The sequence below is a fragment of the Callospermophilus lateralis genome, chromosome 2 (assembly GCF_048772815.1).
Source record: "Callospermophilus lateralis isolate mCalLat2 chromosome 2, mCalLat2.hap1, whole genome shotgun sequence".
NCBI classification, from domain to species: Eukaryota; Metazoa; Chordata; class Mammalia; order Rodentia; family Sciuridae; genus Callospermophilus; species Callospermophilus lateralis.
The window spans coordinates 75,661,480-75,688,203 of record NC_135306.1 but is presented as its reverse complement, the minus strand read 5'-3'; the positions used below and the strand labels follow the sequence as shown (position 1 = coordinate 75,688,203).

The window sequence follows — 26,724 nt, the reverse complement described above, 5'->3', positions numbered from 1 at the left end:
ATAAAATGCAAAATTCCTTCATGATAAAAATGCAGAATGAATTAGGCACAGAAGTTACTTATCTCAATATAATAAGGGCCATTTATAATAAGCCAGCAGTTAATATTATACTGAATGGGGAAAAGCTGACAGCTAAGATAGGGAACAAAACAAAGATGCCTACTTTTAGCAACTTTTATGAATCATAGTTCTGGAAGTCCCAGCCAGAGCAATAGGGCAAGAGAAATAAATAAAGGGAAATCAAATTGAAAAGGTACCACATGTACCTCTTCTGAACTCAAAAAACTCAACATCAAAAAAAAAAAAGCCCAATTAATAAATGGGCTAAGACTGAACAGACATTGCTGGTGGGACTGCAAATTGGTGCAACCATTATGGAAAACAGTATGGGGAGATTCCTCATAAAACTTGGAATGGAATCACCATTTGACCCAGGTATCCTAGTACTTGGTTTATACCCAAAGAACTTAAAATAGTATTCTACAGTGATGCAGCCACATCAATGTTTATAGCACCTCAGTTCACAATAGCCAGATTATAGAACCAACCTAGATGCCCTTCAACAGATGAATGGATAAAGAAAAAGTAATATATATACACAATGGAACATTACTCAGTCTTAAAGAAGAAATTATGGCATTTATGGGTGAATGGATGGGGCTGGAAAATATCATGCTAAGTGAAATAAGCCAATCCCAAAGAATCAAAGGCTGAATGTTTTCTCTGACATGTGGATGCTAATTCAAAATAAGGGAGGCACTAGGGAATACAAGTACTTTGGACTAGGAGTGAAGAGGGAGAGAGGATATCAGGGTAGGAATATTATGCTAAATGAAATGAGCCAAACCCACAGAACGAACGGCCAAATGTTTTCTCTGATATGTGGATGCTAATTCACAATAAGGGGTGGGTGTGGGTAGGTGGAGAATAGTGGTATTTTGGACTAAATTGAGGGGAGTGAAGGGAGGATGGGGGCATGGAGGTAGGTATGATAGTAGAATGAACTAGACATTATTTTCCTACATGCTAATATGACTACACAACCAGTGTAATTCCACATCATGTACAAATAGAAGAATGAGAAGTTATACTCCATTTATGTATGATGTGTCAAAAATGCATTCTACTGTCATGTATAACTAATTAGAACAAATTAATAAAAAGAAAGAAAAAAAAGTGTTGACAAGAAAGACTGTTGGACATAGATGATAATGAACATCAAATCTCGTCAACTATTTTGACCACCTTAGCAAAGATGTTTCCTTCAATTGTTAAGATTTCTTTTTAATTTTTTTTTTCAGAGAGAGAGAGAGAGAGAGAGAGAGAATGAATGAATGGAAGAGAGACACTGACTTCTTGCATGCTGACAGAATCAGGGACATAAAAAAAATATACATATTTATTTTTCTATCTTTTTTTGCATTTTTTAAAATGTAGCTATTTTTTTCTGTGCCTTGTCTTTTTGAGGGTTTGGTTTTTTTGGATTTTGTTTTGTTTTGGTTTAGTATTATTTTCATTTGTTCTGTTTCATTTCTCTTGTTCCTCTTTCTCTCTTCTCTTGCTAATGACCAAATTATATAGTTCTCAACCTCTCTTCAAATACTTTGTTTCTTCTATATAAACATCATCTGCTACACTCTTTTATAACTCCCTAACATATCTTTCCCCCTAATTAACTGTACTTTTTCCATCTTTCAAAACTTAACTGGGTTATATAACTCCTGCATTCATTACTGATACATTCATTACTGCTGTGGATGATATACTTAACACTTGCTGTTTGCTTTAAGACAGATATAGTTCATGGATATTGTTTTTACTATTGCTAAACCCACCATTACTGTTTTTTGATGGTAATTAATGTTGAAGATGTGGTAGTAGGATCTGGGTATTTACTTTAATGCTGTGTACTATATGGTTGCTACTATTGATTATTTTGACCCATTCTGTGAGGTTCTGGGAACCCACAAGAAAACTGAAAGTTCACAGGTTAGAGAGACTGCTGCTGAACTAAACCCAACCAAAAGAGAGTGCACCTTGCTCCACATATAAATAAATGACACTCAATCTTCAGCTATACTTAATACAAAGAATAGAAGAGACCAAAACCAAAACTAATGATAAGACTATGTAATTCCCACCCCATTCAAATTGGGATGATCATAAACATACCAGACAACAAAGCAGACACCTGCTGTTGAATGCCTGATCTAGTTCACAGTTTTTTCTTTTTTTTTTTGGTTTTATTTTCGTTTTACTGGTACTATTGCTTAAAGGCCAACCTCATTAGTCCTATTAGGTGATAAATAGCATCATGGACATCAAAGCAGATACCAGGCATTTAACATAAAGCTATAAGTTTGTTGCTGACATTAGCGCCACTCCTTGCTGCCCCCTGCCTCTAAGAGGGGCTGGAGAGAGATAAGGACATTTCAAGATCACAGTGATCCCGCACGGAGAGATACATCTCAATTGGGCAATAGTGAATCTCACTTCATACACCATCTACTCCATCTGAGCCCTGATGTTTTCCAACTCAAAGAAGTGAGGAGACAAAAGCCTCAAAGCAACGACAAGGATTCAGGAGGAACAGGCAGAGAGGGACCTCTGGTCCCACCATTTGGCATGTACTCATACATCAAAAACAAAAGAAGTCCTAGAATAAATAAGATAGTTATACACAAAAGGGCAAAAATTGATGTGCAAGTCCAAGTCCAAGATCTCTAAAAACATGAGGAAACAGGAAAATAATACCCCCTTCCACCCAAATCCACAATCCCCCAACAAAGGATCCCACAGACAATGAGGTGGGATGAAAGCCCAGAGAGAGATTATACAAAACTGATGATTAAAATGTCCCACGCACTGAAAGAACAGCTAAGAAGGAATTAAGAGAGCAGTTACAGGAGATGAACGCCATTTTAATAAAGAAACAGAAATAGTTAAAAGAAAACAGGTACAGTTCCTAGAAATGAAAGACATAATCAAATGAAAAACTCACTTGAAGGCAACACCAACAGACTGGAATTTGTAGAGAACAGAACCTCAGCCCTTGAAGACAGAACTTCAGTCCTTGAAGACAGGGATTATGATCTTGAATACATAGAATTCAATAGAGAGAGAGAAACAATCACAGAACATAACCAGATTATTCAAGAACATTAAAACACCAAACTTGAGGATCATTGGGATGGAAGAAAACATGGAGATAGAGACTAAAGGTATAAGAACATTTTCAATGAGATAGTTACATAAAACTTTTCCCATATTAGAAATTAGATAGACATCCCGTACAGGAGGCTTATAGGCAATTCAAGTGTGAAGCTGGCCACGGCATATCATAATCAAAATGCCTAACATAGAATATATGGAAAGAATATTAAAAGCTGCAAGAGAGAACCATCAGGTCATATTTAGAGGCAAACCAATAAGGCTCACTTCTGATTTCTCAGTTCAGACTCTAAAATCAAGGAAGGTCTGGAATGAGATAGTCTAAGCCCTAAAAGAAAACAACTGCTAGCCGAAGTTACTATATCCAGCAAAGCTCAGTTTCAAATTTGAGGGGGAAATAAAAAGTTTTTTCATGACAAGAAAAAACTAAAAGAATTCATGAGCACCAGCCAATACTACAAAGACACAGATAAACTGCATACATAAGAACTAAGGAAAAATTCCCAAAGCTCTCAAACAGAGAAAGTTCAACAGAAGAATAATCCACTAAATGAGAATCAAGACAGGATAAAATAGAGCAAAAAACAAAATGGTGGGAGGGGGTGTGGGGGCAGGAAGGATGGTAGAATGAGATGGACATCATTACCCTAGGTATACGTATGACTGCACATGTGGTTTGACTGCTACATTGTGTACAACCAGAGAAATTAAAAGTTGTGCTGCAATTGTGTACAATGAATCAAAATGCATTCTGCTGTCACATATACCTAATTAAAATAAATAAATTAATTAAAAATTGCAGGAAACCCCAAACATATATCCATACTGATGCTGAACGTTAACAGTGGTTTCAACTCCCCAATTAGAAGACACAGACTAGAAAAGTGCATCAAAAAACAACATCCCACTATATGCTGTTACCAAGGGACTCTTCTTCTAGCAAAGACATCCGATACAGGCTACAGGTAAAATAAAAAAAAAAAAAAAAAAAAAAAAGAAAAAGAAAAGAAAAGAAAACAAATTCCATGCTTACAGACCATGAAAACAAGCAGGAACAGCTATTCTGATGTCTGACAAAGCAGATTTCAAGCAAGTATCAATCAAAGGAGGCAAAAAAAAAAAAAAAAAAAAAGGCCAATACATCCGACTAAAAGGAATAATTCAACAATAAGGTTTAACAATGGTAAACATTTATGCCTCAAATTTCTGTGCAGCCAATTACATGGTAAAAATACTGCATGATATTAAATCCCCATAGACACCAACACAATAATGCAGGGTGATTTCATTACACCCTTATCATCAATAGACAGGTTATCAAAACATAATCAATAAAGGTCTCTCCAACCTATCTAACACTATAAATCAAATGACATCCACAGAATATGCCACCTCAAAACAGAAGAATTTACTTGTTCTCAGGTGTGCATGACACTTTTTCCAAAACAGATCATATACTAGGCCATCAAGTAAATATTAGCAAATACAAAAAGAATCTATATAATCCTATGTACCCTATCATCTAATGGAGTGAACCCAGAAATCAACAGCAAGGAAAATAATAAAAACACACACACACAGAACTTCAAAACAAAACAAACAACAACAACAACAAAAACCCCCAAATAACCCAATCAACAAATGGGCAAAAGAACTAAAGAGAAACTTCTCAAAAGAAGAAACAAACTCCATTTAAAAACACATTAAAAAAATAATACACCATGATCAAGTGGGTTTCATTCCTGGGATGCAAGATTGGTTTGACAAATCAATAAATGTAATTCACCACTTAAAGAGGATTAAGGATAAGAAACACATGATCATCTCAACAGATGCAGAGAAGGCCTTTGATTAATCCTAGCATCTATTCATATCAAAAATGCTGGAGAAGCTAGGGATCAGAGGACCTACCTCAACATTGTAAAGGGCATTTTTGACAAACCCAAAGCCAACATCAGACTGAATATAGAGAAACTAAAAAAATTTCCTCTAAGATCAGGAATAAAACAAAGCTGTTCATTCTTACCACTCCTAGTACTTGAAACATTAGCCAGGGAGATAAGGCAAAAAAAGGAAATCAAAGGGATATAAATAGGAAAAGAGGTCAAACTATCTCTGTTTGCTGACAATATGATCCTGTATCTAGAAGACCCAGAAAATGACACCAGAAGACTTCTATAGGTTATAATAATTTAGCAAAGTAGCAGGATATAAGGTCAACACCCATAAGTCATTAGGTTTCTTATACTCCAACAGTGATTCAGCCAAATCAACGTTTCCTGAAGAAATCAGGAAAACCATTCCATTCACAATAACCTGAAAAAAATAAAATACTTGGGAATTAATCTAAGGTAAAAGAGCTCTACATTGAAAATTATAGAACACTGGAGAAAGAAATTTAAGAAGACCTGAAAAGATGAAAATACATCCATATTCTTGGGTAGGCAGAATTAATATTATCAAAATGTCCATACTACCAAAAGCAATATACAGATTCAATGCAATCCCCATCAAAATACCAATGACATTCTTCACAGGATTAAGAAAAACAATTCTTAAATTCATTTGGAAGAATAAGAGACCCAGAATAACCAAAGCCATTCTAAGCAAGAAAAAGGAAAGCAAGAGGCATCACAATACCTGTTCTGAAATTATACTATGGAGCTATATTAATAAAACAGCATGGAGTGATGTGATTATAAACATGAAGATGAAAGGAACAGAACAGAAGACACAGATAAATCCTAAATTCCTACAGCCATCTGATATTTGATAAAGGTACAAAAACATATTTTGGAGAAAAGGCAAGCCTTTTAAACAAGTGATGCTGGAAAAACAGGACAGCTAAATGTAGAAAAATGAAACTAGACCTTTATCTCTCACCATGAATAAAACTCAAATTGAAATGGATCAAAGATTTAGAAATTAGGACTTTACGACTTCTAGAAGAAAACATAATACTCCATAATATAGGTGTTGGCACAGATCTCCTTAACAAACCCCCAACATGCAAGAAATAAAACTGAGAATCAATAAGTGGGATGCCATCAAACTACAAAGCTTCTGCATAGCAAAGGAGATAATTAAGAGCATGAAAAGAGGGCTTACAGAATGAACAAAAATCTTGGCTAGCTACTCCTATGATAGGTGATTAATGTCCAGAATATACTAAAAAATATTTCAAAAAACTTAATACAAAAATATCAAATAACCCAATCAATAAATGGGCAAAATAAGTAAGGAGAAACTTCTCAATGGTCAACAAATATATTTAAAAAATGTCCAACATCTCTAGCAATCAGGGAAATGCAAATCAAATCTACACTAAGACCTCATCTCACTTCAGTCAGAATGGCAACGATCGAGAATATGAACAGTAATAAATGCTGACAAGGTTGTGGGGGAAAAAGATACACTTGTACATCATTGATGGGATTGCAGATTAGTATAGTCATTCTGGAAAGCAATATGAAGGTTCCTCCCAAAACTCCTTGATATTTCTCCAAAAGATCTAAAATCAGCATACTATAACAATATTGCTATGTCATTGTTTTTAGCAGCACAATTCAGAATAGTTAAATTATGGAATCAACCCAGATGCCAGTTCATAGTTGAATAGATAAAGAAATTGTGTTATATATATAATGGAGTTCTACTCACGACATAAAAAGAATGACATTATGGCATTTGCCAGTAAATGGATGGAAATGGAGAATAAACTAAGTGAAATAAGAGAAACTCAAATACTCAAAAGTCGAATGTTTTTTTCCCCATATGTGGAAGTTATAATAAAATAAAGGAAAGGGGTAGGAAAGGATAGGATAACATAAAGAATAATTCAAAAATAAATTAATGGATGAGGAAAAAGAAGTCTAGTAGATGAAAGGAAGGGGAATGGAAGAGGAGTGGGAGGATGGAAAGGTAAAATGAGGGAGGTTGAAGCAGGGAGATCATGAACTAAAAAACAATTTCCATGCCTATATGAGTTTGTTGGTAGGAACCCAACTACTACATATAACTATAAAGCTTTAATTTAAAAAAAGAAGCCCGCCCACACCAACCAGTCCACAGGGATCCAAGATCTCAACTACCTTGGGAGGTTCAAGCCCAGTGGCCCAGATCCACCCACACCAGTCTCTGCAGGGCCCAGGCACACAGCAGGCCAGGTCCACCCTTTCCAGATTGGGCAGACACTCGCCAGAGCCTAGCCTCTGGTGCAGGACACCCCTTCTGACTAGTACACTAGAGAGCCGAGATCCAGCCCAGACAGCTCACAACAGCCCACAAGGGATCAAGAATTTCAGTAGCCTGATTCACCCCTCCCCCCATGGGGCAGACACTGCCAGAGCCTAGCCTTTGGCGCAGGACTGCCCCTTCCTACCAGAAGACTACAGTGGGAGGTCAAACCCAGCGGCCCAGATCCACCCACTCCAAATTATGCAGGTCCAGACTCAAGATACAGTAGCATCCATTGAGGGACACCAGCAGGGTTTGGAAGCTCAACATCAAGGTGAGGTACAGACAATCTGTACTGGTACTATAAGAATATAGGAAAGAAACTGTAATATCTCAGATCCACACTGCAAGAAAGGAAGACACATAAACAACATGAAAAAAAAAAAAGGGAGGAAAGTTCCCCAAACAAACCAGGACACTATAATAACAGAATCTATGGAGAGTGAAAATTGATGAAATAGATAAAGATGTGAATTATATGTAAATTAAAGAATGACCTAAATGAGCAAATATAAGCAAAAATTGATCACTCCAACAATGAGATAGCAAAAGATTACTTCAAGAGAAAGATAGAGACCCCCCCCCGAAAAAAAACAACCCAAAAAACCCAAAAAACAACAGTCAGAAATCCTTGAAATGATACAATAAATCAAATTAAAAACTCAATAGAAAGCATAACCAACAGACTAGATCATTTGGAAGAAAAACGTCAGATAATGAAGACAAAATATACAATCTGGAAAATAAAGTTGATCACACAGTGAAGAAAGTTAGAAACCATAAACAAAACATCCAAGAATTATGGGACAGCATCAAAAGACCAAATCTATGAGTTATTGAAATAGAGGAAGGCACAGAGTTTCAAACCAAAGGAATGCACAATTTCTTCAATGAGATAACATCAGAAAATTTTCCTAGCATGAAGAACGAATTGGAAAACCAAATACAAGAAGCTTACAGGATACCAAATACAAGAAGCTTACAGGATACCAAATGTATAAAATTACAACAGATCTACTACACCAAGGCACATTATAATGAAAATGCCTAGCATACAGAATAAGGATAGAATCTTAAAAGCTGCAAGAGAGAGGAATCAGATCACATATAGGGGAAGATCAATTTGTATCTCAGCAGATTTTTCAACCTAGACCCTCAAAGCCAAGTGGTCAAGTGGGATTCATCCCAGAGATGCAAGGTTGATTCAACATATGTAAATCAATAAATATAATTCATCACATCAATAGACTTAAAGAAGCACCCCTTTATGTTCAAAACAGTAGAAAAACTTGGGATAACAGGAACATATCTCAACATCATAAAGGCTATCTATGCTAAGCCCCAGGCCAACATCATTCTAAATGGAGATAAATTGAAGGCATTCCCTCTAAAAACTGGAACAAGACAGGGATGCCCTATTTCACCACTTCTATTTAAGTTCTTGAAACACTGGCCAGAGCAATTAGACAGATGAAAGAAATTAAAGGGCTATATATAGGAAAAGAATAACTCAAATTGTAACTATTTGCTGATGATATGATTCTATACCTGGAAGACCCTTAAAGTTCCACCAGAAAACTCCTAGAACTAGTAAATAAATTCAGCAAAGTAGCAGGATATAAAATTAACACCTGTAAACCAAAGGCATTTCTGTGTATCAGTGACAAATCCTCAGAAAGGGAAATGAGGAAAATTACCCCCATTCTCAATAGCCTCAAAAAAAAAAAAAAAAAACTTGGGAATCATCAGAGGTGAAAGATATATTCAATGAAAATTGCAGAACCCTAAAGAAAGAAATCAAAGTACACCTTAGAAAATGGAAAGATCTACTTTGCTCTTGGATAGGCAGAATTAATATTATCAAAATGACCATACTTCCAAATGTAATTCTGATCAAAATTCCAATGACATTCCTCATAGAAAAAGAAAAGGCAATCATGAAATTCATCTGGAAAAATAAGAGACCCAGAATAGCTAAAGCAGTCCTTAGCAGGAAGAGTGAAGCAGGTGGCATCACTCTATCCTTAAACTATACTACAGAGCAATAGTAACAAAAACAGTATGGTATTGGCACCAAAACAGACTGGAGGACCAATGGTATAGAATAGAGGACACAGAGCCTGACCCACAAAACTACAATTATCTTATATTAGACAAAGGTGCCAAGAACATGCAATGGAGAAAAGACAGCCTCTTCAACAAATGGTGCTGGGAAAACTGGAAATCCATATGCAACAAAATGAGATTAAACCCCTATCTCTCACTCAAATCTCAACTCAAAATGGATCAAGGACTTAGAAATACAACCAGAGACCCTGCATCTAATAGTAGAAAAAGTAGGTCCTAATCTCCATCATGTGGGATTAGGCACCAACTTCCTTAATAAGACTCTTGTGGCACAAAAAATTAAAATCAAGAATCAATAAATGGGATGGACTCAAACTAGAAAGCTTCTTTTCAGCAAAAGAAACAATCTGTGAGGTGAATAGAGAGCCTACATCTTGGAAGCAAATCTTTACCCCTCACACATCAGATAGAGCACTAATCACTAGGGTATATAAAGAACTCAAAAAGCTAAACACCAAAAAAACCCAAATAACCCAATCAATAAATGGGCCAAGGAACTGAAGATTCAGACACTCTCAGAAGATGATGTACAATCAATCAACAAATACATGAAAAATGTTCATCATCACTAGCAATTAGAGAAATGCAAATCAAAATACTCTAAGATTTCATCTCACTCCAGTCAGAATGGCAGCTATTATGAAGACAAACAACAATAAGTGTTGGCAAGGATATGGGGGAAAAGGTACACTCATATAATGCTGGTGGGACTGCAAATTGGTGCAGCCAATATGGAAAGCAGTATGGAAATTTCTTGGAAAATTGGGAATGTAACCACCATTTGATCCAGCTGTCCCTCTCCTTGGTTTATACTCAAAGGACTTAAAAACAGCATATTACAGGGACACAGCCACATCAATATTCATAGCTGCACAATTCACAATTCCACAATTGTGGAACCAACCTAGATGCTTTGCAATAGATGAACGGATTAAAAAAAAGTGGCACATATACACAATGGAATATTACTCAGCAATAAAAGAGAATAAAATCATGGCATTTGCAGGTAGATGGATGGAGTTAGAGAAGATAATGCTAAGTGAAGTTAGCCAATCCCAAAAAACCAAATGCTGAATGTTTATTTGATATAAGGAGGTTGATTCATAGTGGGATAGGGAATGGGAGCATGGGAGGAACAGATGAACTCTAAATAGGGCAGAGGGGTTGTGGGGAAGGGTGGGGGCATGGGGTTATTAATGATGGTGGAATGTGATGATCATTGCTATCCAATGTCCATGTATGAAGACACGAATTGTATACTATGCATACAACCAGAGACATGAAAAATTTTGCTCTATATTTGTAATAAGAATTGTAATGCATTTTGCTGTCATATAAAATTTAAAAAATTTACATAAAAAAGAAGACACAAATAGCCAAAAAACTCATGAAAAAAGGTTCAATATCACTAATCAACAGGGAAACACTAGTAAAAACAATAATGAAATATCACTTCATTCTCAATATGGTTATTATCAAAAAGACTGAACGTGACAAATACTGGTGAAGATGTAGAGAAAAGGGAAATTGTACACTGTTGGTGAGAATGTAATTTGGTACAGTCATTATGTAAAACAGCATGAAGTTTCCTCAATAAATTAAATATAGGTCTACCATATGATCCAGCAATACCACTTTTGTGTTTATATCCAAAGGAAATAAAATCAGGATCTTAAAGGAACAATGAAAATGTACATTTGTAGTTGGAATACTCTCCAGCTATTAAAGAAAATGAAATCCTGTTATTTGCAGCAACATGTGCGAAACTGTATAGAGTACTAAAGTGTAATAAGACAGACACAAAAAGTTAAGTACTGTATGATTTCATTCATATGGGGAACCTAAAAAATGTTTATCTAATAGAAATTAAGAATAGAACGGTGAATAGTAGAGGTGGGGAGTGATGGGGAAATGTTGATCCGTGGATATTAATTTACAGTTAGGAATGAAGCCTGGTATTTTACTGCTCAGTTGGGTGACCACAAATGGCAATAATGTACTGTAGATTCTAAAAGTCTGGAAAGAAGGATTGTAAGCATAAAAAATGATAAATGTTTGAGGACAGAAATATGTTTAACCTGATGTAAACATTGTACAATGTACATATATGGAAAGTTACCATGGTAACTCAATAATATTTACAATTTTTGTTTTTATGTATCAGTTAAGATATAAATTAAAAAGCAAACAGAACTTCCTCAGAGAAGAAAACAAAAAAACATTTGGCAGAGATGGTTGTGCCTCTTTATATCCCACTTGAATCAAGTGTGAAATGATATATCAAGAACTACGTAATGTTTTGAACAACCAACAATAAAAATTAATTAAAAAAAAAGAACCACCTAGTGGGAACAGCCCTAACATACCTGGAGAACTGAGAACTGAGTTCAGTAGCTTTCTATGAATGTTTCTGGAAGAGCAGAATTAAATTCTATGCGATAGAGTCACATGAGAACAGAGATTATAAGAATTTATCACAGAAAAATTGAAATAGGTGGTGATATTTTTCAGCAACATGAAAGATAGTAGCCTAAAAGTCATGCTGTTATCATGCTCCATTTTGTCTCCTTGTTCCACGTGACATATATATTAAGGGTCCAGCTTCTTTACTCATATTTCTTTGTAATTCCCATTTTCTACTGTTTGTGTGCCAATGTTGTCTTACATACAATATCTAGCAAAATTGAACAGCACATGCTACCTGGTTTGTGCTTACTGGGGTGGGGTTTGGGATATCCCTCATTTGGGATCAGATGTACCATTTACCAGCAATAGTCATGCCCAGCCAGGAGGCCAGGTATATGTACTGAATCCAGGCAGGAGGCCCAGTGATTAATAAAGGAGTCAGATGCTCTTACTGTAAATTTCCTAACACATTAGGTATAATTTGGTGTCAAGAATAGTATCTAACTACAATCAATGAGGTTCACATAATCGGTTCATAGTCTTCATTTTCTTGACAGTGCACATTGTTATAAGTGCCATAATCCCTGAAGTATATATAGTGCTTGTCAGTTCACAACATTCCCATCTCTAGGAAACTAAGCTTGACTGACTTCCTTCAAGCTTCTACCATCAAGAAGGAACAGAAACAGTATTCAAACTCAAATTTTCTGACTATAGATTTGGCTCTCTTTGCCCTGTGCCATGTTATAGTAGTGGCTTTCTTTGTTTTTGTTTTGTGGTTAAATCACATATGGTTGATTTTTCTACTGATGTATATGAGGCTATACTTTCTCTGCTGGAACTGAGATTTTAACACTAGAATGAAATAATTTCTTCTGCTTATGACATTTTAAAATAGAGTATAGTTAGGATTTAAAAGACCATTTTGATTTGAGAAGCAAACAGGAGTGTTAAATTGAGTGGAAAATGTTTTGGGGAAATACTAATTACATTCTAAAAACTGTCAAAATACAAAAACAAAAATCCCAAACAAAATTTATCCTGTTTTTTTAAACTTACATGGTTTTAATGTGAAAAGCACCTAGCTAGTTTAAGTAAAAGATTCATTATACTTACCCTTGCATCCTCTGGGGTCTTGAAGTTAATTATTTTTCCAAACTCTTTGGCATGGAATACAGACTTCACCCGTTCCTATAAGCAGAATATGTAACTTTATTAATAAGAAAATCCAGTTGTAAAAACACAAGAAAGAAATGCCAGACAAATTTATTAGCCTATGTTTAAAGTGTCCATTTTACACAAATATGTACCTTTAAAAAGCCAAGAATGGATAACAAGAATCAAAGCAAACAGAAAAAAGGCTACATTCTCACATATCACTAAACCCAAGTTAAAAGGCTTATGGTGAGATTTCAATTGGTAAGGACATAAAAGGATGAGAAGGATGTCTATTTAATTTTTTCTTTTCAAATAATTCCCCATTTCTTGATATAAGGCTGTGCAACCTTGGTTGAGTCCAGTTCAAAAATAATACATACATATATATGCACACATACATATACACACAAGTTATATAGGTATGTGCATGTGTGTATGTATGTATGTACCTGTGACATTTTAAACCAGTCATGAAATAGGAATGCAGTTTAGAACCAAAGAAATTAGGTTGGATCCTAGATTATAATTCTCTACTGTTCACAACTCTTTTGGTATTGTTTGCTATTTGTTGGGGGAAACTGTTTAATAGCAGATATTAACCATTTGAGGGATAAATAAGAAAGAAAAGTGGTACTACTAAGGACCAGGATGGGTATTGTTATAAAAGAAGATGGGAGGTTTTACTAGTTTAGCAATACCTTTAAGTAATTAAAAAATCCACACAAATATAGAACCCAGAAGAAATCAGTTTCTTCTAAAACAGAATAGCAATTTGCTGACACGGGTCTCAAAAAAAAAAAAAAAAAAAAAAAGGTGAAAAAGGAAGAAAATAGGAAATATAGGGAACTATTATCTTTGGAAAGGAAAAAAGGGGAACTGTTATCTTTGGAAAGGGAAAAAGACAAGAAACAAAACCAGGAAAGCCATGGTTTAGAGCAGAGACTAATAGCCACCATCCATTATTTCATATTTAGTTGGGGTTCTATTCCTGCTTATGAAATAAGTAACTAGGAATGCTCTTGTCAACATAATAGCACAGAAAATAGAACTTTTCCCTTGGCCTCCCCGTATCCCCTTCTTCAATTAAAGCCCAACTATCAGTTTTAGGAAAATCACACCAAGACCACAAGAACATTTATAAAGAGGAAGAAACATTACAAAAGTAAAGGTAACTGTTACAATGTATATTTTCAGCTCCAAGTTTTTTGAAAAAAATGTATTCAATATACCTTTGCTTCAATACGCAATCTTCTCCCATGAACAATGAAAGGTTCTTTGGTAAATTCATCAAAACTATACTGCCACTCACATGTAAGTTGTCCAAATGCTCCCTTTGTTACAAACAATACACCACTGAGGGAGGAGAAAAGAGGGGGCAAAGGGAAGAAAGCAAAGAATCCACTTTAAAAACAGAGGCACTTATATCTAGTAACAGGATACACATTCTCTTCAAGTGCACATAAACCATTTCTCCAGATAAACTATATTCTGGGTCATAAAAATTTTTTAATGAATTTAAAAGAACAAAAACCATAAAAGTATATTTTCAGATCATAATGGAACTAAATTAGAAAAATATCAGGAAGAGCTCAAGAATATTTCCAAATGCCCATAAATTAAGACATTTCTAAAATAACCCGTGGAATTTCAAAGGAAATTAGAAAATATTTTGAACAGAATGAAAATATAATACAAATTTTTTGCGACGCAACTAAAGTAATGCTTAGTAGGAAATTTAAAGTATAACAAGAAAAACTAATGTATTTATAAAGACAAATACATGAGAAATAAAAAAAAATGTTAGAAATAGAAACCATTTATAGAACCAATTACCAGCCAATAGTTTGGAGAACTTTCATATAATTAGCATTTTAGAATAAATATTTTATTGTATTACTAAGACTCCTATAATACATTTCCCAGAATATATCAGAACGAGACTTTTCTAACTACATTAAACAAAATTGACATGCTGAGAGGCATTGTGTTTTTCACAGGCAAAATCAAGCCCTATTATCAATTTTAGAAGGAAATTTCAAAAAAGCCATCATCTTGGGTTTCATTTTTTTGTAACAGGGATTGAACCCAGGGGCACTTAACAACTGAGCCACATCCCCAGTTCTTTTTATTTTGAGATAGGGTCTCACTAAGTAGCTTAGGGATTTGCTAAGTTGCTGAGGCTGGCTTTGAACTTATGATCTTCCTGCCTCAGCCTCCCCAGATGTTGGGATTACAGGCATGTGCCACCAATGCTTTTCATTTTAATCAATTTTTGTTTTCCTATTTTGGGAGAAGAAATTAAGAAATGAAAATGCATTGTTTAAAATAATTCTATTTAATCCTTTCTTCAAAAATCTTTCTTCTGCAATTTCTCTTTCTGGTTGAAATATCAATTTTAGATGTAACCAGAGTTTTCTTTTAAATAAGTATACTTTCAATTTAAGGGACCAAGTTAAAGAAATAGCTAGCTTCTGGTGGAAATGCAGAAGGAGAAAGCTAATCTGGCTTTATGTCTCTCACCTCAGTCTCTGCCTCTCATCCTCTCTTTCACCATTCCTGGATTATAGTGGCTGTTGGCACAAACTTAGTAGTGTTTGAGTACATGGTCAGCTGTGTCTACAGGCTGTGTCACTGAGTATTTTTGAAAGAACCCTTCCACTGTCTATAGTTCTATCTGAAGATGTCACTGTTGCCAGGAGTATCCACATATAATTCGATCTACTTCCATTTGTGTATAAAATTGTGTGACTGGGTCTCATATTATAATGAATAGATACAATCACAGTACTATTGACTTTTATGGTAACCTGAAATTGTGTACTTCTTCAGAGGGAGGGAAGTTGATCTCTGAGAGGATAGCTTTATAAAATTTCTGCATACAATAAACTGATTGAAGCAAATCCTCTAGAATCTAATTTAAACTTATGTGTGTGGCTATTTACCTGTATATATGCACAAATCTAAACAGGAATTTATGTAATGTCTTAGGAACCAGTCTTTTAGAGAAAGAGGACCAGAGTTAGCAGGACTACATGGAACAAAAGATGTATAACAAGTGACTGTTAGTTAACCCATTATCTAATTACAATGGAGAAAGAAAGCAAGTTACCTTCTAGTTATCATAAACATATCTGTTTTATTGATCATGACATGGGTAAAATATTTGTATTTTGCGAATCTTCCATTTTCCATTACCTAAAAAAAAAGTGAGAGTGAGAAAATTGATAATATTCCATGTTATGATCCTCTAAAAATCATTTCTCAATGGGGGAAAATCATTAATATACAAAAAATACACATATCAGAAAATTCAAACATTCAAAAAATTATTGCTGCTTCCTTGTTTAAAGTATTTGCTACACTGCTTTAAGATTTCTTGAATGCAGCAATGCCAATCTTTAAATTGTAGATTTAAAAAAATATTGTTATGTTTAAATTCAATCTAATGAAGTATTAAACTGTTGTCATTTTATCTCAGAAAATAGATTACATTTGTATAGAACATGTATAAAACTCATAAATGCATGCATCACATAAATAACTATTAGCCCCCACTTTGTCTCTTCCCTGGAAATTTAATCTGCTCTATAAAGATACTTTTCTTTGCCAATCTCAGAACTCATTAAAAAATGAGGAGCAGAGTTTCTAGACAAATAGGAGCCCTGAGGCCTATTTAGACTATATAACAATCTTTAAATTTATTTTCAAGACTACTGAGATTGTCTATATACAATATTGTCTGTTAACCATTAATTGCTCCAGAAAATATGAACATAACCATAAAAATAATTTTTAAATTTGTTTTCAATGTAATTGGCTCTGATAATAATTACTTCCTCTATTTAAAAGATATAGCAGGCTAGACTGTTTCGAAAGGTAAGCAATGTAATTGTGATCATGATCCCTCAAAAAAAGCATGTTAAGAATTTTAGGCAAAATGTTAGAAGTCTTCAAGAAATTCAAAAAGAAGATACAAGAGTTTAAAAAATTGTGTTTCTTGAAGTTGTATCTTTTAAAAAAACTACAAATATTTAGCTTAGAAGCTAAGATGTGATTTCATAATTGTCTTGATATAAAAGGTGGATAGAATGGTTTCATTTTTAATGGAGACAGAAATAAAAAACTGAAACAGCATGATGAGGCATGGTTTTTCATGTAATGTCTTAGGAACCAGTCTTTTAGAGCAAGAGGACCAAGTGGAATAAGTTTCTAACTTAGAAGATAAAAAAAAAATTGAGAAAAAGTATCTACAAATAGGTAAGGCAATTAAACACAAATATATCAGAAATTAAAAGGGACAGAGGCACAGACTTAGAAGGAATTAATAAGTATTATTAACTTATAAATTATGCAAACAAATGTGAAAAATCAGGTGAAATGGGTCATATTTCAAGAAGATATAAATTAAGAGAAAGAAGCCTCAATTAGAGAGGCAGGGAAGAACTTATTTGCAGATGACAATATATCTAGGAAGTCAAATACATAAAACCCAGTAATCAATTTGAAAATAGAAGGAAAACATTATTCTTGTAAGATGAAAAAGATATTTATATGTATGTTTTTACAAACAATGTGCAGAAGTTATGTGATAGAAGGTATAATACTTTCCTAAGGGGGAATAAATGAATTTTTAAAAATGAAAATCCATGCCTTATTCATAAATATAAAAATTCATTATAATACAGATATTATTTACCCCCTTTCACATTTATATATAACACATATATACTCTTTCAAAGTGGTCCCAAGATGGTAATTTTTGGAGGATGGGGTAAAGGTAGAGGAGGGAAGATAAGTGACTGGACAAAATCATAATAAAATTTATGTAGAAAGAAAAATATAACATCAATTAAATTATAAAAAAGGAGAGTGAGAACAATACCCTAACATCATTAATATAACTTGTACAGCTGCAAATAATGAAACAGCTTGGTGCTGGTGAAAGTTTATACTGACATAACCAATGAAAAAAATACAAATTACAGAAACTGACCAATATGCATATAGGATTTATAAAAATCTTTTTATCTGAATATAGAAATTTGTGACAGCAACCGCCTTTCAAATTAGTGGGTAAGAGCATGCATTATCTAATAAATAGTTTTAGACAACTTGCTGGCTAAAACTGGATCTATTTTTCTATATACTAAATCCGGCATGGATCAATCAGGCAAGTATACAGAGGTCCATAAAAATACTATGAAAGTAACATTTTAATAATCTCCCAGCAGGAAAAGCCCAAATAAAACTAAGATCATGAAATTTAATAAAAAAATTGTAAGAACATATAAACACTACTGAATGGCAAAACAATAAACAAATAAGCAAAGAAATAAAAGAACGAGAAAATTTGGGAAAATGTTTGTTAATACAGGTATTTCATAATCTAGAGAAGTCTACTGATTTAAATAAACCTATGAGAGAAAAATGGTAAACCAAGAGTAAACTATCTAAAGGATATGAATAGGTAGTTCAGGAAAAAAACAAAAAACAAAACAAAAAAAACACAACAAACTCACCAATAAGGAGACATAACTCAAAAACAAGAAAATACAAATCAACTACAAGTCAGCAATTGCACTGATAGGATTTATCTTAACCAAAAAGTGCCAAAATATACATATAAGATCTTTATAGCAATGTTGTGTTACAAACAAAAAATCTAAATGTTCATTAATGAGGGACTGAATAAATAAATTATGGGGCAGCCATACAATGGGAAATGTCATAATAAAGTCATAATAAAAAGACAGATTTCAGTGTACAGATACACAAAAAGTTAGAAGATATATTAAGTGAAAAGAAATTATATTACTGAACTGATTGGAGGAAATCGGTAGGGAAATGCATAAACATTAGAAATTTCTGAAAGAGTACACACTGATCTGTTAACAGTATTTATCTCTGGGCTTGTTAAAGGCAATGGTGAGGAGAGAAGTGAAGTTTTTATTAATAATAAATATATAATCCTTTTATTATGATTGTTTGTATTGAAATTAAACTACAAAATATTTGTTATCTTTGTTCTACATGGTCACATTTTAAAATCAAGACTATAAACGCTGCTTTCCTCAAAGACACCACTCCTAACAGAAGATTCTCTATCCCCTTAAAAGATTATAATCTTCAAATAACCCAAAAGCTGTTGTTTCACTTCAAGCACCTAGCTTCTATTTCAATATTATGTTAAGTTTGGGCACTGCAGTTGACCCTACCTTTCATCACTTTTCATTTTCAAATCAAATCTAAGTTGTGTTTACCAGCAATTAAACCAATTTCAATAGCTACAATAGCATCTGGCATTTTTTTAAAAAACCTAAAAAAATAATTCATGCAATGCTTTCTGGAATTCATCCAAAATCTTAAATACAACACTTTAAAAAATTAACAGATGTTATGATCATAGTAATGTGCTTTGAAACATAATACTGGACCTTTTGTTATTAGAGTTGATATATTTGAATAAACATCAAATATAACTCATTGCACAGCAAAATGTTGCTGAAGTCTCTATTACTTGTGTGAAAATACAGCAATAATGGCATTATAAGCAGAATCCAAGAATCTGAAACTAAATCCATAGACGCATGGGAGAGATTGTGATAGCTTATCAGCCAAACCCATCTTCTGTCACATGGTAAGGAGTATACAAAATGTCACACTTTTGGTCACAAATTTTCTGCCTAATTATTTGACTTTATAAACACATTATATATGAAAGATCTATACTTTTCAAAACATCATTATATATTTTTGAACCCTCTCCCTCTGAGAATTTTAGACTTTAAAGGAGTAGTATTGTTCATCTAAAACAATCTTTTCCTTTACATCAAGAAAATGAGAATCTGGTGTTTAATCAATCCATGTAAATCTTCACAATGATCTCATGTGATTATTAATAATAAATATATAATCCTACAATTAAGTGACTTGGGTCAGTTGCAAAACTGAGCTCAGAACATCAGCTTCTTCACTTCTAATTCCATGCTTTTCACTATACCATGATGTCTCCTCTTAAGGTGTCAGACACACTTCCCTCAAGGCACCTCAAGAATGTCTTTGATAATCCTAGAAGATGGTAGTTGTTGAATTTTTAAACTAGATCAACAGTATCCAATAAGTTTAGTGTTAACATCCTATATTCCTCTATCCCAAACAGATGCTATGTATGAAATGTTTCTCTATTAAAATAATTTGTGATACCATTTTAAAACAAATGAAGAATTAGCAAAATCAGGGTTAGAAATCACTATAAGGCCTTTGCAGAAATATCAAGATTTGGCTGAAATATGAAGGGATTAACAATTGCCAGTACATTAGACATGTCCGTCTTCTTTATATGCTTTCGTGTTCAAAGAAAAATATTTTTTGCCTTATTCATTAAAAGAATGTGTGATTTACCTACCATAAATTGGGAAACTTTCAAAAAGAAAGAAACAAAATAATACAACAGAAGCTGCATTCATTACATATATTTGTCAAAATGTAGAGGTAAGAATTAAAATGATTATTGGTAAAAGAATCTCCCTGGCATTTTGAAAAGTATATATGGCACTTTATATAAATGTAAATAAATCCAATCAAATCAATCACACATTTAGATACACAAAGAAATTAGGAGCTTGATGATACTAGTGTCAGAGTTACTTTACTAATATCCACATTTTCTGTCAGATAAATCCCAATACATTAGAAAAAGAACATAAGTTAAAAAGATAGTAAAACACACAACATTTCTAATACTTTCAAATCATCAAAATGTTATAAAATAGCAAAATTATGAAAAAGCAAAGAAAAATATAAACATAGAAAAGTTTAAATCCCAAGCAATATAAAGTGTTAATCATTCATTGGAAATATATTTTTAAAAACTAAGTGAAAATAAGAATACATAGTTTAGCAAAAACTATAAAATATGATCAATATCTGAAATTTTTGTAAGGGTCTCATAGTTTTTTTAAAAAAATTTAAGACAACACCATGGGAGATTATAGGAAAATGAAATTCATCTAGATGAAAGATGAATTAACAATGAATGCTATCAAGTGATAAAATCTATTAGATAATAAAGAAATACTTTTATAAATTGTTTAATTTTAATATTCAAGAGATGGGGAGAGAGGAAAGGTTTATAAATAGATTCTACTAAAAATGTGAACCATTTGTATAAACAACAAAATCCAAGGAATTACTTGAAAAATGGCAAGTGCTATCATTTTCAATTATTTAAGAATTGAACAAAAGTTGTTCAAAATAATCTATTTTTTAAAAAACCCAATAATTTCTGAAGAGTAATGTGCTCAAAGTTTAGGGATAAAAGATGTCTTAATATTTCAGTTCAAATTTGAGATTTCAGTGCCATGGCAAATAAAAGGTGTATTCATTCAAGCTTCATAATTAAATATAGTTGAAATCAATTATTTTAAAACTCAATGATTTCATATACAACAGAATAAATGTAAACGAGAATTAAGAAGTGACATTTAGGCTACCCTGTAAAGCAAGTTGATTAAACAAAAAATCAAATCTGACTATGTCATCATTTCTGGAGAGGGATTATCCCTCCTATCTTCCTCTCCTCTCATATTAATGAGCTACCTTGATTGTCAGCCTAAGCATAGCTATAGGTTATATTGACAGCTTAGACCAGAAAGCTGAATATAACCCTTTGACATAAAATCAAAGGAAAGACATTATTATATATTATATATTGTTTTCAACTGGTATAATCAAAACAGCCTGGAGAAATGACAGAATTATGCTTGCAGAGTAACTGTGCACCAACAACATCAGATTTTCAATTAACCTACCCAATACATTCTAGAAGAACCAGAGTGGGTGCATCAGTAATAAGTTCATAGTTACAACAATCTCACTCAGTTCCAGCAGAACCTCCAAGTGATCAACATTTATTGATCCACGACATTACATATACCTGAAAATAACATTTCTTTAAAAATATTGTATAATTAGGTGCAGTCCAAATCACTAAGAACTTACTGTTTACCAATTAATGTGCAGAAATTATCATGGTATTATAACTATTCTACTAACCTTGAAAGGAAACAAAAAGGATGAAATTTAATGATGCTTTTATCTTGACAAAGAGGAGACAAATGAGGAATATAGAATTTATATAATGGAGTTCAAAAACTAGCATAAACTGGTATTCATCTGGAACAATAAAAATACAATATAGTTCTTATTAGGCATAATATTAATAATTACATATATTATCTCATTTGTTTAAATCCTAACAACAATACCAAGATAGGTAGTACAATATTTCCATTTTATAATTTGGAACTGAAATCAGACAGGCATAAGAAAAGACTAAAAATCTAGTAAAAGAAAAAAACTAGAATTTGAGGCTAACTTAGTGTAAGAATTCAGACCCTGAGCCATAGGATATTGCTGTATCTTAATTTTTTTTTTATAAAAAAAGCACAGAAAAACTATAGTCAGCCTTCTATATTTGTGACTGCAGCATCAGTAGATTCAAATAACTATGGTACAAAAATTCTTTAAAAAATTGTATCTGTATTGAATGTGTACAGACTTTTATTTTTGGTCACTATTCCCTCAGAATACAGTATGACAGCTATTTACATAGCATTTACATTGTAGGTAATCCAGAGATACATAAAGTGCTCAGAGGATATATTTAGGTTATATGTAACACTATGCTATTTTATAAGGGACTTGAGCATCAGATTTGGGTATCCTTGGAGGTCTTGCAATCAATCTGCTACAGATTTCAAGGGACAAGTGTGTATGTATTCTAGGAGATAGAGTAGAATTTCATTTTAACTGTTCAGTGGAATATGATTCAGATATCCCACAGCTCTTGCAATGTTTCAACTTTCATGTAATGTCAGGATCCTCTTTGGAGATAAGTCATGTGTTTTTTGATTCTTACAATTTCTTACAGCTTGCAGCTATCACCTACACAACCAACAGAAATAAAATTTTGACGATTTTCTCATTACAGAGTTGGCCTCTAATGGGTAATGTTTTATCCCCAATTATCCTAACAATAAAAATAATCACTAGAATTAAGTTTGTGAAGGATGAGTAGAAATCTTGATTACTCAACTCCAAACTGGAAGCCTAATATCTTGAAACTAACAAGAATTCAATAAAGACTTCTAGAGTTAAGGAATGCATGGATGGCATTAATTTTTTATATGTATTCATATAAACTATTCTCCCATATCAAGCCAGCAAACAGCCACTCATATATATGTAATCATACATTTTATTCCTTTGCCAATTCTAAAATTCAAAGTAGCCTGGCAACGTATTCCAGCAAGGTTAACTTCCACAAAACAGCTAGCCTCCCATATTTGTATTCCAACACTGCATCTTCAAGAGATCTCTAACATACACAACCACCTCTGACTTGAAGTACCACAAAAATAACTAAATGCATTTTTCTCTGTAACATTTCCCCATTTTTCTCTACAATATTTCCATAGTGTTCTTTACAGGTAAATTTTCACTGAAAAATTGCCATTAAGACAGTTTATCAGAATTATCATCAGAAGTGCCTCAGATATCAATATTATTTAAATTTATAAGACAAACAAAAACCAAAAAACATGGTGCTTCCTTTCATAGGTGAAATTAAATTTTTTTAGATAAATGAGAGAAGCCCATGAAAATTAATTACTTAATTCAACAAACGAACATTATCCTTTCACAGGACATTTAGCCAGTAACAACAAAAATCCTAACTCATTCAAAGTCTAGAATTCTAACAACTACTTTAGCATGCACTTGCATACACATATACACACACATTTACGGATGAGTTTTATTAAACTCAGCTTATGCTGAGAATTTCTGAGTTTATCCAAAGAAACTAGGGAGAAATTACTAGGCAGACCTCCAACAAGTCAATAGAGCCTGGGGTGAAAATTTAGTATCTTTAGCTTAATAAGAGTGGAAGACCTTCTAAACTAATATTATGAGTTTTAGCTCTATTTACTCCCTTGGTAAAAAGAGGGTACGACCCAAATGGATCTTATCTGAGTTCAATTTAAAAGAATATTTTAAAACGTTAAAATGTACTCAAATTCAATTATAATAGTATTTTTCTTTCCTTATATGTTTAGCAATTTAACAAATGCAATGAAAACAAACTTTTAAAAGTTTTAGAAATTAAATTGGTCTCATTCAAGTTACAGAATTAAAGAGACATTCATTTAAAACTTCTGACAGAGTAAACCTAAACCTTCCTTAGGTAGAGCCATTACCTCCAGAGAAGATATAATTAATTTCAGTCTTAATCAAAAATTATTTTTACATAACACTGGAAGTTTGGAGTGGGGTTCCATTGGTCCAAAATAAACATTGTGGGACACACCCCTATCAAATGTTTAAAACTCTGGGCCTTACAAAATGATATGACAAGTACTCCTCCAAGAGATTTTTGGTAATCTAATAAATACATTCTGAAAATTCCATCAAAGGATAGGTAATTTCTTTTCCCATGGGATTTGCTTTATCTGAGGTACTAAGACCTCTAATTAGCCTGGGTAACAAAATTTGGCTCTCTTCAATTTTCTTGTTCCATTCAGAAGTATCCTTCTGGAGAGGAAGAGTTACAAAATGAAGAGTAAGATCCATTAAGTCTTGTCTCCTAGTTCTTGTCCACTTACTCAAAATTTCAGATGAAGCCAGAAGAGTGTTCAGCACTACTATGGTGATCTGACTGCTATTTTAAGCCCTTTTTTCCCGATTAGTTGTAATTCTCATCCTGAAGTAAAAGGAAAGACTACGACGGCTGAAGGTGGTTATCTTCCAAATGTTATTAAGGCAGTGTTTGAAGCTATTTACAAACATCTGTAATTTCTGAAAGAAAAGAAATATACAACAAACAAAAACAGCCTCCCTTCTAGAACTTACATAATGGCCATTATAATATTTTTGTAAAGGATTTAAGGACAACACAGATAAAAATCAAAAAGTACCTGAAATGGTAAAGAATATACCTCCATGGTACAACTTGGTTTTCAATATTCATAAACAATGGATATGGGAATATATATATATATACACACACACACACACACACACACACACACACACATATACACACACACACTCACATACATTTTAAGGAAAAATTTATTTTTTAAGGGGAAGAAATATTTTTAAAAAAGGAAATGCAAAAAGGTAAAATGTTCAATGAAAAAGAAAAAAGCTTCTACATCAGATACACAAGTAAAGAAAAGATTCTGGCCATTCATGTGCTTCAGCAATGAAAACTAAGCTTCTCTACATTAGGGATAATACTATGAGTGGGATTTTTTTTTCTCAATCTTTAAAAGGTAATAAGTTGGTTTCTAACCTCATGTTAAATGAAATAAGCCAGTCTTAGAAAGTCAGAGGTCACATGTTTTCTCTCATATATGGAAGAAAAAAGGGGGAAAAATGGGATCTCACAAAATAAAAGGGAGACCAGTAAAATAGAGGAAGGGGATATTGGAGGAAGATGTGGGGGGAAGGAAAAGGAAGTAGTTAGGAGTAAAACTGATCAAATTATATTTTATGCAGGTATGAATATATCACAATGAATCCCACTATTATGTGTAATTATAATGCATAAATTAAAATGTTAAAAAATAAAAACAAAGTGATGATTCATATATTTGGATCAGAACTGAGTGAATAAATTTATAAAAAAATTTCATAAATGGTAGAGACAAAGGCTTTTGAAAATTTTCAGCAGTTTTTTATACTTCTCTTTAATGAGCATACTTTTAGAAATTTATATAAGTTCATATTTTACTGAATATATTCAAAAAATCTTTGCAGGATTTAAGGTACTTAACAGGTTGTTGAGAAATGATAATTGATAATTGAAAAATATAATAAGCTCAAGACAAAATTACAGACATATGAATACTTAGCTAAATCTGACTATTCTGTTTTAAAAACACAAATATCTATAATATTTTGAATGTTTACAAATTTGAGGATCTCTAAAATCCTGAGAAATGATATAATGCCACTTAGTAGAAATCTTTTACTGTTTCACTGCTTAGAAAATGTATATACAACTAACAAAGTTACATTAGAAGCCAGTTTTACAGAATTATTAAATGTGTTTTTGAACTAATGTTTGGAGATACATTGTTGCTATACTCACTGCTTGGTATGGAATAAGTGCTGAAATAGATTCATCCTATTGAAAGATAATAATGAACACAAAAATGTTCTATCTATGCAAATCATTAATTATTCTAATTATCAAATACAGACCTATTTGAAACCATGTTTTATTCTTTGACTCAGGCTTTTCTATTATACTTTATACTACTTTATACTCAGGCATTCATCTGTTGAAATTAAAGATTAATAGTTTAAATATTTTAGTTGATCTTCATTTACCCCAAAGGAGCTAGACTAATGAATTAAACTGATATTTTTAAATTTATCTATCATAATAATTTGATCTAAATTAATAATACACTTAATATCATTTTACTTAACCTCATGGGACCTGTAATATTTTGAGGTCATTATAAATTCATCTGAAAGGAAATTTAATAGTTTATGATTTAAATTTTTTCTTTTCTATAAAAGAAAAAAGCTAAAGCTTGAACATGGTCCTCTTCC

At 32.9% G+C, this 26,724-nt stretch overlaps 1 protein-coding gene across 1 annotated transcript in view; it reads right to left on the bottom strand.

Moving 5' to 3' along the window:
* The window catches only part of Vps13a (vacuolar protein sorting 13 homolog A), a 259,461-nt gene that overhangs the window by 9,520 nt on the left and 223,217 nt on the right, over positions 1 to 26,724 (bottom strand). The window contains exons 69-71 of the mRNA XM_076846072.2: positions 16,208 to 16,293; positions 14,328 to 14,451; positions 13,057 to 13,131 (exon numbers count right to left, since the gene is read on the bottom strand). Coding sequence (XP_076702187.1) covers positions 13,057 to 13,131; positions 14,328 to 14,451; positions 16,208 to 16,293 — 285 coding nt within the window. The remainder of the gene's footprint in view (positions 1 to 13,056; positions 13,132 to 14,327; positions 14,452 to 16,207; positions 16,294 to 26,724) is intronic.